The following is a 15843-nucleotide window of genomic DNA, read 5'->3' as shown; positions in this document are numbered from 1 at the left end:
TGGTTCCAATACATTACACCATTTTTACTGAAACAGAAGGTAAAGTAGTCTGCATGTGTTCATCTGACACCTATGCATATCCCAACAATCTACTTACAGTTTCCTTTCATTACAATCACTTCCCTTACAGTTTACAGGTAATAATATAACCATCTGAGATTTAGGAAATGTTCAAAGTCTTCTGTGAAGTCTCATTTACTGTTGATCTGGTGTTTTTTTCCTCCCCAAAATACTGCTGCTGCTGTTGCTACCACCGTAATATATTAAAGATCTATAGGACACTTGCCAATATACCACGCCCTTCCACATACATTATCTTCTTTGATCTTCACTATAGCTTTGTTTATCAAGGAGAGAACCTTGATAAACACTGAGGTGATCACTGAGGTGATCACTGAGATCACCTCTTGGCACCACCAACTTCATCATTCAATGATCAACTGATTCTTCATTCAAACTTACCTTCTACTCTTCTGCTTTGAATGAACCTGCTTTGCGTAAAAATTAGATTAGGTTTCTGTCTTGCCTAAAATTCTGCATTGGGTCAGTATGGTCCTCAGGAGAAAGGCCGAACGCCCTCCTGGGACATAGGTGGCCCCTCACGACCCAGGCTCTGCTCATCTTTCTCATAACCACTGATGGTTTCTTCTTTCATTCCCTAGGATCCACCAGGTTCTCTCCTGCCTCAGAACCTTTGCATACTTTCTTAATTTCTCCTTCTATCTGCAAAGTTTACCCATTTTTCACTCTTCCATCTTCCTTCTGATTTTACCTGACTACTAGATTCGCAAGAGATATCTCCTCCTCTAGAAGGCTTGCTGACCATTCCTGATCTGTTCACATGTCCCTGCTAGGTGGACCCACAGCCCCCACTACCTACCCCTCTCATCACTTATCTCACCCGCTGTAATTACAAGCCTACCTCTGCCTCTTCAAACAGATCATGTTGGGGACAGAGGCTGCAGGGGATGCAGTTTTGCTCATTGTTGTATTGCCAACACATAATAAATACTCGGAAAATGTTAATTTAGTGAATGAATGAAACCATCAATAAAATATGATCACTTTTTTTTTTTCCTAAAACCAACTCGATACAAACTATTTTGAGCTTGGCATAATTATAACTTTCTGTCTTCTATTGCACTGTCCTGTTTTCGTTTTCATATAAGCTATATTTTGGTCAGAGCTTTGATGCCAGCTCTCACGTATCGATGATAAATATTGTAAAGCTGGAGAGGATGTGAACTGCCATGTGCTGTACAAGTCACTGTGTAACACAAAGTTCCCTGTGACCTCCTCACCTGCCTTGGACTGTGGCAGGGGTTGGGTGAGCCAGCAAATTAGGAAAGAAATGGGTCATTGAAGATTGGCGCTATGGTCTAAATGTTTGTATCCTCCCCCAAATTCATATGTTGAAATCCTATCACCAAAATGATGGTACTAAGAGGTGGGGCCTTTGTAAGTGATTGGGCCATGAGGCGGGGGGCCCTCTTGAATGAAATGAGTGTTCTTATAAAGGAGACCCTAGGGAACTCCCTAGTCCCTTCTGCCAGGTCAGGTTACAGATAAAAAAAAATGGCCATAGGGGAAGCAGGCTCTCATAAGACACTGAATCTGATGGTGCCTTAATCTTGGACTTCATAGCCTCCAGAACTGTGAGAAATAAATTTCTGTTGCATATAAGCCACCCAGTTTATAATATTTTGTTGTGGCAGTCTGAAGGGACTAAGACAACTGGCTTCATTTTCATTTGTTTTTTTTGTATATGCAACTGACCAAGATTTCATCTGAACAAAGGTTCTATAGCTAACAAAGATGAAAACCCCTAGATGAGTTCCATTCCCTAATATTGAACATAATCTCTAGGAATACAAAAAGGCCCAGCAGCTGTCAGCCGCAGACCCTGGGTCACAATCATAGAAAAAGAAATGCTTTTTTACATAATAATACATTGAGGGGAATAATTGGTAAATTTGCTTAGAGTTTTAGCTAATTTTCTGCTCAGTGGGCCTTTTGCTTCCATTTAGTAAAAATCTTTAGATATGCACTTCATAATTAATTTGATAGCAAATTTTATCTAGGAAGCCCTCTGGGTTCCTTTGGTCATCCATTCTTGGCTATGATGGGAAGATCCACAATTGTGGCTAGAGACATATTCTTTTTTTATTTTTCACTTTGGCTTTAGGCACCATGTGGAAGCATTCTGGCTGTGACTTTCCCCTTCTGTTTCCAAACATAAGATATGCAGTTCTAAAAAGTACATAAATTGGAAAGATGGTCTGAGTAGCTATGTGTCACATTTGTCATCACAGGGCTTCCGCGAATGCCTTGTTCTCTCTCCCATCTTCCACTGAGGATTATCCAGAACCCACATAGGCTTTGATGGTATATGTGTTGTTCACGTACAGTCATTGGAGCAAACACGCTTCAGGTGAAGTACTAGCATTTAAAAAAAAAAAATTCTTAAAACTACTGAACAAATAATGCTTTCGGCACTGTTTGGGAACATTTCTGTGGCAGATTGACAAATTCTACAATTTTGTTAGCAAAGAGATGGAGGAATTAGTCAAGAGTCCAGTTCATGCTTAGTAAAACATTCACAGCATCTTACTGTGACATTCATCAACCCTTGAGTCATTTTGTCAGGGTTTCTTAAAGGACTCTAGAGCAGAAAATCACTGTGCCCATGAAATTACTGAGACACTAGACTCAGAGCCCCACCCCACTATGCCCCAAATTGAGTTATTTGTCAGCTCCCTCCCAGAAGATCAGGGAGCAGCCACTGTTTTGGGGTCAGAGGTTACCCACTGCTCACCGGGCTGGGGAGATTATCTGACTGCATCTTTTGAAGGGTGCCCTCTGTTGACTCTCCCTTCTTTCTTAGACAGCCTGGTCTCTGGAATTTTGCTTTCCATCTGGGACTCTGTGCTTACTTTTTCCTCTCAGCCTTCATGAACCACCTAGATTCTGATCCTGTCCCTGTGCCCATGTCCAGGGCCTCACTTGCTTCACCTAGTGTCTTGCTGGCTGTGATCTGTTTAGAGTTGTACTACCTGCCAGGCATTTACCTCACAACAAGTCTTCTGATAGGGCCTCATCCAGTCCCCAGTGGTGTCCATACCTAGGCCAATATTTATAAACATCTTACTAGAGTAAGGAAAGTGGAAACAAAGACATTTTCTATATCCGGGAGAAGGCTTGTATCTCTGATGGCCTTAGTGAGTTAATGAATGCCTGACTGTATGAACAGACAATTACTTAAACATCAGTGGACAGAGTGGACATATAGTCCACAACAAGGCATCAAATAGTAAATTAACATAAACAGTTAATTTTTTAAACCCCATCTTCTGATTCTAAGGTGCAAACTGGGACTAGATGGCTTGTGAATAAGGCAAGTCCTCCCACAGTCCCATGAAATACTCTAATCTATAGAAGATGGGGTAGTGTAAACACACCAACTCAGTATTTTTAGGGCAGGACTAGGAGATGGAGGCATTTGGCTTGATTCTGTACTTGAAGAATGAACTTGGACTCTTTCCAGATGGAGATAATAACTTGCTATAATTAATGTATTACTTATTAAATGGGAAGTGACAATCTTGACATGGATTAGCTTAGAATGTGGATCAGTAGGACAGAAAAGGGTCAGGAAGTGACATGGGGCCGGGAGGAGTAGAGGTCTCACCCAAGATAACATTTCCTTATCCTGACTGAGGATGCCATCATTTCCTCTTAGAGGAGACAGTGCATAAATCCATACGCTGTGGGCATGTATTTATATATTTGTTTAAATGAATGGTTTAGCAAACTATGTTCATTTCATAGAGTGATTAATTATTTAAGTGTTTATACATGGGTCTGCTTTCTAGAATGACAGTTTATATTTTTGAGCTCAACCTGTAGACACACAGTTTTAAGCACCTTACATGGATCATAGACTCTTCACAATAACCGTTGAGAAGGGTATTATTATTGTTCCCATTTCACAGATGTAGAACTCGAGCTACTGCAAGCTTAAGCAGCTAGTTGAAGGTCACAGATCTAGAAGCAGATTTAGAACCCAGACAGTATGCCTTCAGAGCCTGTACCTTAAATTGCCTCTAATTTCAGTCCTTAGTTTGAAGAGTTTCTGATAACTACATGGAGGACATTAAATCAACAGTCTCCTATCTTCACTCAGCCTGTTACCTGGAAGTTCAATCTTTAGCTTTTATAGGGGCATATGGGTTCAGGATTAATTGTAAATTGAGTTCTATAAAACCTTTTTTGGAATTATTGACTATGGATGTAATTACTTTAATGACAGCAAATGCTGTAATTATGCCAAATGGCATAATTTGTGTAAATGTGGTACATATAAGGAAATCACGAAATTGCATAATTGTAGCGCCATGATGAGGTTGAAAGGTTCTTGTTAAATTAGATAAAGGTGTGTATAACCACAGAGAAGAGATTTCACTTGGGTGGTGAAAGGGAGGAATTATTTAGATTTTGGCCAAGATAAAAAAAATTTCACTTTAAATATTTTTTAAATATCTCTTTTCAAAATCATATCATCACTAAATGGTTTACTAAGCCCAAACAGTCTGGTTTACCCATCCAATATTCTCTGTGGACCAGATGAGCCAAATCCTAAATGAGTGACACCATCACTTCCTCATCTCCACCTCCTGGTTTGCTCATCTCTTTGAGAGAAACCTGGAGCTCAGGCATATTATGGGGCTCAATAATACCTTATTTTCACACTTCTAACCATTTTTGAGGCATGTTATTTAACTAAGCCCGTTATTATACTGGAAAAGTACATATACAAAATTATATTATCTTCATTTCTAAAATGAGAAAATCAAGCTGTTGAAGATTCTCTCAGTAAAAGAAATAAGAAAAGCATAAAATTAACCCAAGAATTTCCTACTCACTGGCCAGACTAGGGGCACTTTCATCTGAACTGCTTCCTGTCAGAGGAAAAAAAAAAAGAGAAGTAGGTGGAAGATGTGATTCTTTGAGTTTTTTTGGACTTGAATCACTTTGCTACAGCTCCCTTTTAGTCATGGGTTTTTCACATTCCAGTCAGGGTAGTGTCTTGTAACACATATAAAATGGAATCTGGGAAAACCAGTCCCAGCTCTTGGGACTTGGGCAACTACTAGTTTCAATCTAATTGCAAATAAAGATCACTCCTTGCTTTGGCTCACAAGAAGATTATTAAAATCCATCAGCCTCCTACGTGGGCATCAAAATTACAGGATGATTCATAAAGGAACTAAACCCAGAGAGGTTAGGTGATGGCAAAGGTCACCAGTAGCTGAAGAAGATTCAGAAGCATCACTTTGAGTGATTGTTGGGTTTGGTGGGAGAAAAAAAAAAATGTGTGTAATATATATATATATATATATATATATATATATATATATACACACACACACACACACATACATATGCATGTATGTATATTTGTAAATATATACACATATGTTTACACACACATTAAATGTAAATATAAATATATTAGAAATATATACAGAGTTAAATTTATTATGGATCAGATTTAATCTGCAGATCAAGACCTCTGGGCCTATAATTGCTTTGCTTCTAAAAATTCCACGTTATAAATTTAAATTCTAAGCTCTTAAGCAAAAATATCAAAAAGAGTCTCCTGATTCATTGAGACTTTCAGGGGCAGCTCGGGTAATTCATTCTTCTGAGGAAAAAAAAGAGGAACAATGGGAAGCTCCTTCTGATGCCAGCTCAGATATTGGATACCTTTCGGTTTCCATGAAAATCCTGGAAGCATGACTTTCCCTCCAGGTGCCTGCTGTCTCAAAAGTTTCCTTGCTCACTGTTTCTTTCTGCACCTTCCCCAGGCAGTTTTTCAGTGTATTAAGACACAGGCCTCGAAAGGGTCATTAACCAGTTTTCAGGAATTCCTGCAGTTTAGAAATGTTTGTTATAAAGACTATAGTATTTCTGACAGGGGAAAAAAAAGATTTCTAAAGCATTTTCAGTACACCATCCTGAATAGTGTTAATGTACATTTTGTAAGTATATTAAAAAACAGACAGTCTTGCCTTTATAACAAAGTAAGATGAGTTCAAGACAAAGGGACACAGAGGATTTGTTGTTTGAGGATTATGTTATCTCAAAGATGGAACAGATTTTGAGGTCATTCAGTTCAACTCTTGCTTAGTGGGATTGCAATAATAACTAGAAATAAAGTAAGAAGAAGAATTCCAACTTACAGGTTTTGGAGTTTTCCACGGAGAAAAGAAACCTGTAATAAAGAAAACAATATTTGAACTTTGAAAATATACCCCCCACCATTTATAATTGTATTATATAAAAATAATTGTGAGTCACTTTAAATTAGTTAACAGCAAACAATAATAACCACAAAAATTTCTGCCTGGCTTTATAGTTTTCTTCAAGGATCCCAAATGATTTCATTGCAACAATATTAATGGTTCTAAGAACATTTTCTTATTTGGTAGTTGAGGATTCTGAGCCACAGAGTAGGTGAGTAACTGTGTGTCAAATGGTCAGCCGCTTTACAAGAACTAAAATCAAGTCATCCTTAGGAATTTCTGTGGCACAGCCTTAGCTGGAAAATAAGAGAGGATAGGGAGAGGGGAAGAGGATGGGGAGGAGGAGGAGAAAAAGGAGGGGAGGGAGAAAGGGTGGGAGAGAGGTGAGAAGACTATAGATAGAATTTAGATTTTTAAAGGTTTACATTTTTAAAGGTAAATATCTTTGCTTAGTATTCATATAAGAATTCAATTCCATAAGAAGTAATTCTGCTTTATGTATCTGCTTTATGTAGTTAAAAAATCAATCAACAAGCCTTCATTAGTCCTACATTTAAAAATAATGTATGTACCTATATTATGAATCAGATTCTAGTCTAACTTTTATGGGAATATTCTCCCACTGAGATCTTCTCTAAAGCAGATATTTATTTAATTATCAGTGTTAGCACAATGTTTTGCATAAAGAAGCAGCTCGAAATGTTTGTTAATTGAATGAATCATGTATCATCAAAGACAGGTTTTTTCCAACTTATTGAGTCCTTTCTATTATCACAAATAATATGACAATTGGACTGACTCTGTGATTCAAGTGACTATTAAGGTAATTAAAAGTAAAGAACAGATTAATTCCCTTTTCTTTTTTCCTTTATTATTATTTTATGGTATGGTATCAATTTTAAAAAATAGTAATAAAAACAAACTTAAAAATAATGGGTAGTGGTGGTGGTGGTGAGCTGTCATATATTGGCCCTAGTGAGCCAAACATAATCCAGTGTACAAAACAAATTACTTTTTTTTTATATTGTATCTTCCCTCTTTAAACAGTTTTACTCATTGTAATGTTAGGTGGTATCTGATAAAACACCCAATAAAAATACTGAAAATATGTCATATACTATATTTATTATCTTTAAAACTGGGAATGGTACAAGGTGGGACTATTTGAAAATTATAACCCATTTATATGAAATATCTACAGAAATCTGGACACACCATTATCTAGGTGCTTAAACTATCCAACTCAGCATGGCATAGACAATAATTGCACCGCAATGCACCGTTGTGAAGAAGTAATGCTTCATTTTATGAGAAGAGTGAAAATACATAATCCACCATGTTTCTCAGCTTTCCTTGCAACTCAGAGTTAAATTTAAAACTCAAGTGTAATAACCATCTTACCTAAGGAGATTAGTAGAATTAGCCCACTTTTTTCTCACATACTCTGTACATTCTTACCTCTCTTTACAACTAATGAAAAAAATTCTGTTCAATGTATGGGTTGATTAATTTATTCATAAATATTTAATGATATCCTTTTTGGAAATAGAGTAAAAATTACAGATAAATATATACATTAATCTCTTTTGACTCATTTTATAAAATGACAATGAAACCAATTTGACCACTAATTATAAAGTAAACAAATTTGTAACCTAATTGGTGAATTAACCATCACTTTCTGTGAAAGATAAAATTTATTAGCTGTTTTATGGAATTGCCAGCAACACTTCAAGAAAAGGGGTCATTTATACATTCTAATAATGCCAAAACATTCAATATATCCTCTACTTTCTTTCTGTTGTCACCTTCGTGGAGTGCCCAAACAGATTTTGAGTGTTTACTGTTTAACATTTGCCAGGAGTTCCTTAGATTTTGATACAGATATACTGAAAATGGTTTCTCTATTATGGAGCTCTCATCTCCACATGGGATAGTATCTTAAAAGATGATTATTCCTCCTACGGAACATGTGTAATTTGATTTCTCAGCAGTCGTGGTGCAGAACTAAAATGAGCTAAGAGAGATACTGGTCAAAATCAGACAAGGAGAGAAAGATGTTTAATTTGACCACTTTTTATCATACGCACTTTGGCTTCCCATTATTTTATGGCTGTTTCATTCAGTCTAACCTCAGACCATTAGCAAGAGAGCACTTCTTTGCCGCTCCCATTATGTCAGTTTCTGGAATATTTTTAATGCCGAGTTGTGCTGCAGAGGCTTCAGTCTCTGAAGCAATAGTTGCTCTTTCTGAGTCATTGTCAAAAAGAATCTGCTTGCTGCCAAGCAAGTAATTTTAGGTAGTAAGAAATAGTATCAGAATAGATTTCTTTACATATAAATAACTTATGTGGCCCTTTATGTTTCTTTGGCAAATTATCAATCATGCTATAAACATTTAGATTAAGATGAATAGAAAACATCTATTTTAGATATACTCAGTTTGGGCCGATTAAGCCAGAAGGTCAAGTTTTCTACATGATTAAACTCCAATTTTCTGCTCAACTTCATTGGAAGAGTTACAGAAATACTGTAATAGTGTGGGTCAAACTATTATATATATATTATCAGTGTGTAATAATTTGTGTTGGGATGGCTCCCCTAGGAAACCTAGTATATTTCAATTAACATTTAAAAACCCCAAAACAAAATTAAAACCTTTTAAATCCTTATTTCTGTGGTTTTTCTTTTTCTGAGATCATTCTGGTTGGAGATAGATTACAGAAGCAAGATAGGCTTGGTTCACCGAGACCATCACTTTTGGGCTGCTCACCACTCAGCTTCATAGGGAAATAGAAACAGGGATACAGATATCTTTTTCTTAAGCCTTTCGGAGCTGACGGTCCTCTTTGTAAAACCAAATTCATAGAAAAAGAACTTTTTCTTTAAAATAATAGTAACAGTTCCTTTACGTTTTAGTTTATTTTTGGCCTTTATTTCTCCTACTTCTATAGAAAGTGGTATGATATAATTCCCTTATGGGATTAAAATTTCTTTATAATGACGCATGTTTTCCAGGCTGATCATTTACTGGTGTGTGCATGTGTACAAATGCAAACATGTTAATTAATCCTAACTCTTAAGACAACAAAAGTTGAAGACCGTAAAGTACAGGAACATAAAAGGAAAAAATAAAATGGAAATATTTAGATGCAGCTAATAAGAAAATTTAGACACATTTAATAAATAACACAAAACTGAATTAGGTCTCTAAACTCGATCTTTTTCAGAACCGGCAGTAAAACTAAAGTATATTTTAAATTCTGCACCTAAAAGCGCAGTGAGAGGGACAGAGAAACAGAAACACAGTGCAAATAGCTTAGATAAGAAATTCTCGTACTTGAAAATGGAAGGGGAGAGAAGACAGCATTGACTTCATGTTGAAATTTAAATTCTACATGTCAACTAATTATAATCTTTAATAAACTATAGAAATATGGTGGCCAGATAAACTATCATATACCCAGTTAAATTTAAATTTCAGATAAATAATGAATAATTTTTTAGTATAACTATGTCCTGTATACTGTATGAAACGTATATTACATAGGAGGTACTTACATTAAAAAAATTATTTGTTGTTTATATAAAATTAATTTAACTGGAAATTTTGTATTTTTATTTGCTAAACCTCATATAAGTAACATTTTATATGTCCTGGGCAACCACTTAAAAAAATACACACAATAGTAACAACTACTGCAGGTAATATCCATTCAATTCAGTAAAAACCCCAGAACATATATAATATGTCCTTTTCTTACAGCCTCTGCAATGTTCGATTGTCAGGAATCTTGCTTTAGAGAAAACTAAGGACATTCCGTTTGCTATACAGATCATTGGATTATGCTCATTGCCTATTCATCAGTGGCCTTGACTAAGGTCTCACCTAATGTGATGAAGAACTCTGTGTGGCTAACAGCATCACAAAGGACCATATTCAAGTTGCCTGATGGCTGGTACCATTGCCTTATCCCAAGAGAAATGTTCCACAGAATGTCTCTTTTCAGAACTTACTTCTTCTGACACGTGGTACCCAAAATGAAAGAATATCAATATATTTACAGAAGCTGTGAAGAGAGCTGCTTTCTAATGTGCATTTGTTTGATAACAGCTTTTTTTTAAAAAATTATTTACTTTCATAGGGCAACAGGTTGATGAACTTTCTTAAAATCACCCCAATTTGAATAAAGGATCAAAATACAATGAAGAGCAATTTAATCAGAGTCCCATTCTGATATCTTCAATTCGAAATAACACCAAGGCAATTTTTTCAGATTTCAAGGAATTTCCCCAAACAGAACTAAGTCTTTCAATATGCCTTTCTACTCCATTTAATATTTTGAACTCCCATTTGCAGAATGTGAAGTGGTTTCTTCTTCCATTGAAGTATTTGCTACAACATATGACTCTGGTTTTGAAGATTATCATTACAGTTTCATGTATTTTCTAGGGGATTCACAGTTACAAAAATGATGGAGATGCAGGAGAAACACTTTCTCTTTTTCTTTGAGCAAGAGAAAAGGAGTAGGAATAACTTGGAAATAAAGACCTATTTCACTGAAGATGTCCACACCCTGGGTTATTAAAAGCTGTGTGTTCTGTTTCATTTTTAAAAAAGAAAGAGACAATAATGTTAATGTATTTAACACTACCAAACTGTACACTGAAATACGGTTAATATGGCAAATTTTATGTTATGTATATTTTACCACAGTTAAAAAAAAATGAAGCAATAAATAAAAAGGAAAAAGAAGGAGAACAAAAGTATGTGCATATTGCATGAGGGTGAGAAATAATAAGAGGAAGTGAAAAAGAGAGAATTTTTTTCATAGTCCCTGTGGTGTCTTCCTGGAGGACAGGACACTGGCTTGGACACCTACGCAAATGCTTCCACCTGTTAAGTTATCTTTTCTTATAAAGGATTGTAAGCAATATCTCAAGGACTGTGAGAATCTCTTCTAATAAAGGAAATTGTTTTTTTAAAGTTTCCCAAAGGGGAAATAAAAACCCCAGGGTTTTTAGAATCTGCAGTTAGGGCTAATTTGAAAGAAAAAAATACCACTAATGCAGTTAATCTTTAATTTAAAGATCCTCCCATTTTTCTGCAGTCTGGCAAGTTTTCCATAAAAAATTCAGCCTTTGGTAAATGTAAGCCAGCAGGGTAATGAGCTAATTTCCATTAAAACTAGTTCAATGTTATTCAGTTTTTTCTGTTTTTTTTTTTGAACTGATTCATGTATTTCTTATTAAAATTCATTAAATGAGCTAAACCCTGCAGTTCTTTTAGATAATTTGTTTAAGCTATTTGAAGTCAGTAAAAGGGCAACTCTTAATGAAACTGACCCAGGCCACGAGATACCTTCCTTTCGGCAAGCATGGAAGATACACTGCTGGTACCCAAAGCTCCCACCGCCATGTTCCAGCCAAGTAAACTAGTCAATTTGCAGAGAAGATTTCAAATTTGCTGCCATCTCTGGTGTAAAGAATCCATTTTTATAAGGTGAACTGAGACTCTCTCTGCAAAGCTTTAGAAATGATCTTTTCTTCATCTTCTAAATAAAAGTGTTTTTCTTGTAAATGTTATAAAGTGCTTTCGACTGTCTATTTTTCCTTTGGCTTTGCCCCTTATGGACAGAACAATCTGACCTTTCCGAGTAATCCCAATGAGTACCTAGAAAGCATAAGCCTGCCCATGTTGTCTTCTGATAAACTTGGCTGCCTAAAGGGTATGTTCTAAATAAAGTAGGCCAGGTGGATAATAGAATGGGCCGGAAGGGGCAGAATTGTGTCAGGGAGGCTAAAATTCAGAGCGAGGTGAGGTTTGCAGAAAATAGGGACAAACACAAAGGGCTTTTTCTTTACATTCTGACCAAGACCAAGAGCAATGTAGAGAGAAACTGCTCTGTATGTTTATGGCATGCTGTAAAAGTTGGCAAAGAAAATGTGGAAGGATGTAAGTACTTGCAAATAGAAAATTCCAATTCTGAGAGTGACATATATTTTTTTACAATGATGAATGTATAATAATGAATGATGAAGTATTTGTTTCTTTTGAGAAAAAAAAATCTAGAAACACTTTTAAGTAACTTAAGCCAGATTAGATATCTGTTTTGGTACTTTACGGCAACATTAAATAAATAGTTATTGAGTTGTGAGTGTTTTATAAGCACCATAAATTCAACACAGCAAAAGTGGAACCTTTAATCTTTCCTTCTGAATTTTCTGTGTTATTTTGGTAAATTTCACTTGCCTCTCCAAGGTTTTAAGACAGGAATCTGAAAGTCATTCTTAACATCCCCCTTCTCTCTCACTTTCTTATTACCAAATTCTGTCTAGTCTACCACCAAAATCTATTTCAAATTCACTTCTCTCCATTTCCATAGGTACCACTGTAATCCACACCCGCCATCATTTCTTGCCTGAGCAGAAGCAACAACAAATTTGCTGATGTCACAGAATCTGATCATGCTTAAAATCCTTCACTGAATTCCCACTGCATTTAGGATAAAACACAAATCTTACAAGTCTCTACATAAATTGTTTCTTTCCAATTACTCACTCCCCAGACACCTCACGTTTCACTCCCCTTCACTCATTGAAGTTCCCTGACTAAATCAGGCTTTTCTAATTACAGGGCCTTTGCACATGTTCTTTTATTTGCCCCGCCCCCTCCTCACGCTACACACAGCTATCTCTGGCTCCTGAGTATATCTACTGAAATATCACTCCTCAGGGAAGATGTACCTGACCTTTCATTTTAAAGTTCTCTATTATAATTTTTCATTGCATCCTGTATTTTTGCTTTGTACGGCACTATCACTATTTGCATATGTATGAAATCACATTTATGTAATTATATTTGTAAAATTATTAGTTTAATGCCCAACTCTCCAATAGAACATAAATTACATTAGGGGAGTTATCTTTTCTATTTGCTTACAAGGGTGTTCCAGTACTTAGCACAATGCTGACACACAGTAGATACTTTAGTAGACACATTTGAATGAATGGATAGTAGTAGTGAAGGGTGAGGAAAGTAGAAAGAAAGAGACAGAGTCACAAGAAACTTAGGAAAACTGATGAAGCATGGTGATTTGCTGGGGGTGGAGAAGTGGTATAATGGAGATGATGAAATCTATGATGACTTCTGTCTTGGAACCTGGACGAATGCCAGTGTCATTAGCCGAGGTGAGAAATGCAGAAAAGAGGCTTCCTCGAGTGGCCTCTAGCAAGTTAGATTATGGGAAAAATAAGTTTGAGGTGCCTTTGGGAGTCTGGGTTCAAATGTAGTTTGAACTACATTTTGAAGTTTGAACCAAAGCGAGTTTGGGTTCAATCATGTAGTAGTTGGCTCTACTGTCTGTACTCAGTAGAGGTACTCAGTATAATGTGTCAGGTTAAATTTAAAATAATATAACAAAGTTGTGTAGCATGAAAAAAGAACTCCTTAGGGTGTGCAGAAGAATGAAGGAAATGTCTGAAAAGTAACAGAGAGCCAAGTAAAGGAAAATATTCATAAAACAAGGCTTTAAGTGGTTTGTCTAACAGGAGGGTCACTGGTGGCCTCAGTGGAAGCTGTTTAATTGCTATGACAGAGGCAGAAATCAGATTTCGGTGGGTGGAATGGACGGGAAATGAGAAAGTGGAACCGAGACATGGCTATGGGGTTAAAGAGGCAGTGTCATAGTGGCTATGGGGAATACGACCACCATGAAGGCAAGATTTCTTTTGGGATAAGTATGCTTACATTCAGATGCGAAGTTTCCTGAACAGAGACGAGTCTGATTCAGGAAGAAAGGGGATAATTGGTAGAATTATTTCATGAGGAGTCAAAAGAGGATGGGATCTAGAACACAAGGGGAAGAATTAATCTTTGTTGAGAGAGAAGAGCATCCAAGTTCTTATCGAGAGGCTGGAGCAGATCTATGGGGTTTGAGGGGAATCCCCAGGGTCCACCCTATGGGCTGAAGACAGGACTGGGTGGGAGAACTTACTTACAGTGGCTGAAAGTGGTTATGCAGGGAAACTGGAGGAGAGGACCAAAATAACCTGTGTTGAAATGTTTGGTTCAAGGGGATGAGGCAAAGATGTAAATAGAAAAACAGTTTCCAAGACAGTGTAGTGGAGAGGTTATGCACACAAAATATGGGGTAAAAGTGACTCGGGTTCCAGTCCCTACTCCACCTCTCACTAGTTATGTGTTCTCACATATACATGGGAGGGCACACCCCACCAGGACTGATTCTTGGGCTCTGAATGGGACCCTGAGTTTGCTTCACGGTTCACATCTGGTGACTGTGAGCAAGTCTCTATTTTCCTAAGGTCAGATTCCTTATCTGCAACAAAGTAAAGATAATAATAGAAGTTATTTTAGTGAGAACTAAATAATAATGCACTTTACATTTTATCAATATAAAATGGTACACTGTTCCATTTAATGTTTTTTGATACATTTCGAATTCTTTTTCTACAAAATAAAAGTCTGCTTTTCAGAAAGGTGTTCAACAGTTTACTGTCACCACAGATGTATATTATTTTTTTTCTCTTAGTTCTTTTAGGCCTTTTGCTCCTTTAAACTTCTTTTGCTACATGGAGTATGACTTGTTTTGATTTGCTTTAAACAAAGCAAATCATTGTTTTCATCCCATTAGGGTTTTCCATTAAGTGCTCTCTGATCCTGGTTAGAGGAGTAAGGAGACTCACTTAACCTCACTCAATATTCCTGTGCTTTAGTATGAACTGTGCCCCCAGTTTAAAATGATTGTATTATAATTATTCTTTTACAAATTGTTTCTAACTTCGCATTTTCCTATAACTATTTATACAACAATTACTTAGACTTAACTAAGTAAACTGGTTTTAACGCTCACCACAATTTCTTTTATACCACGATTTCTCTATTTTTGGATTTCGAATTTTGGTCCTCTATTAGTATATGTCCTCAAAATTTTCAGAAACAGCCTATGTTTGATATTGTAGGTCAAATAGTGGTCTCCTAAAGATGTCTAAACCTAACCCTTGAAACCTATGCATATTTTACTTTACATGGCAAAAGACAATTTCCAGATATGATTAAGGTTAAGGACCTTGGGATGGGGAGAAGATCTTGGATTATCCAGATGGGCCTAATCCAATCACATACATCATCATCATCATCATCATCATCATCATCTTAAAGGCGGAGAACCTTTCCTAGCGGCAGAGAGAGAGAGATGGCAGCATGAGAATGACTCCCTTTGACATTGCTGGCTTTGAAGATAGAAGAAAAAGGTTAAAAGCCATAGAATGCAAGAAGCCTCCAGAAACGAGAAGGCAAAGAAATGGATTCTCTCCTAGAGATCCCAGAAAAGAAAGCTGATGTGCTGACACATTGATTTTAATGGGACCTGTGTTGGATTTCTGATGTAGCACTGTACGGTAATAAATCTGTGTATAATAATATAATAAAGCCACTAAGTTTGTAGTAATTTATTATGGCAGTGATAGAAAAACCTAAATACGCGGTATCTTTTCCAAGCACTTCCATATGAATTCA

General features: G+C 36.5%; 1 protein-coding gene across 1 annotated transcript in view; it reads right to left on the bottom strand.

Moving 5' to 3' along the window:
• Positions 1–15843, bottom strand: part of LOC112474005 (membrane-associated guanylate kinase, WW and PDZ domain-containing protein 2-like) — a 292185-nt gene that overhangs the window by 154831 nt on the left and 121511 nt on the right. The window contains exon 6 of the mRNA XM_025042189.1: positions 6243–6274. Within this exon, the coding sequence (XP_024897957.1) occupies positions 6243–6274 (32 nt within the window). The remainder of the gene's footprint in view (positions 1–6242; positions 6275–15843) is intronic.

Source organism: Pteropus alecto, unplaced genomic scaffold (genome assembly GCF_000325575.1).
Source record: "Pteropus alecto unplaced genomic scaffold, ASM32557v1 scaffold69, whole genome shotgun sequence".
NCBI classification, from domain to species: domain Eukaryota; kingdom Metazoa; phylum Chordata; class Mammalia; order Chiroptera; family Pteropodidae; genus Pteropus; species Pteropus alecto.
This window is presented reverse-complemented; position numbering and strand designations above follow the sequence as displayed.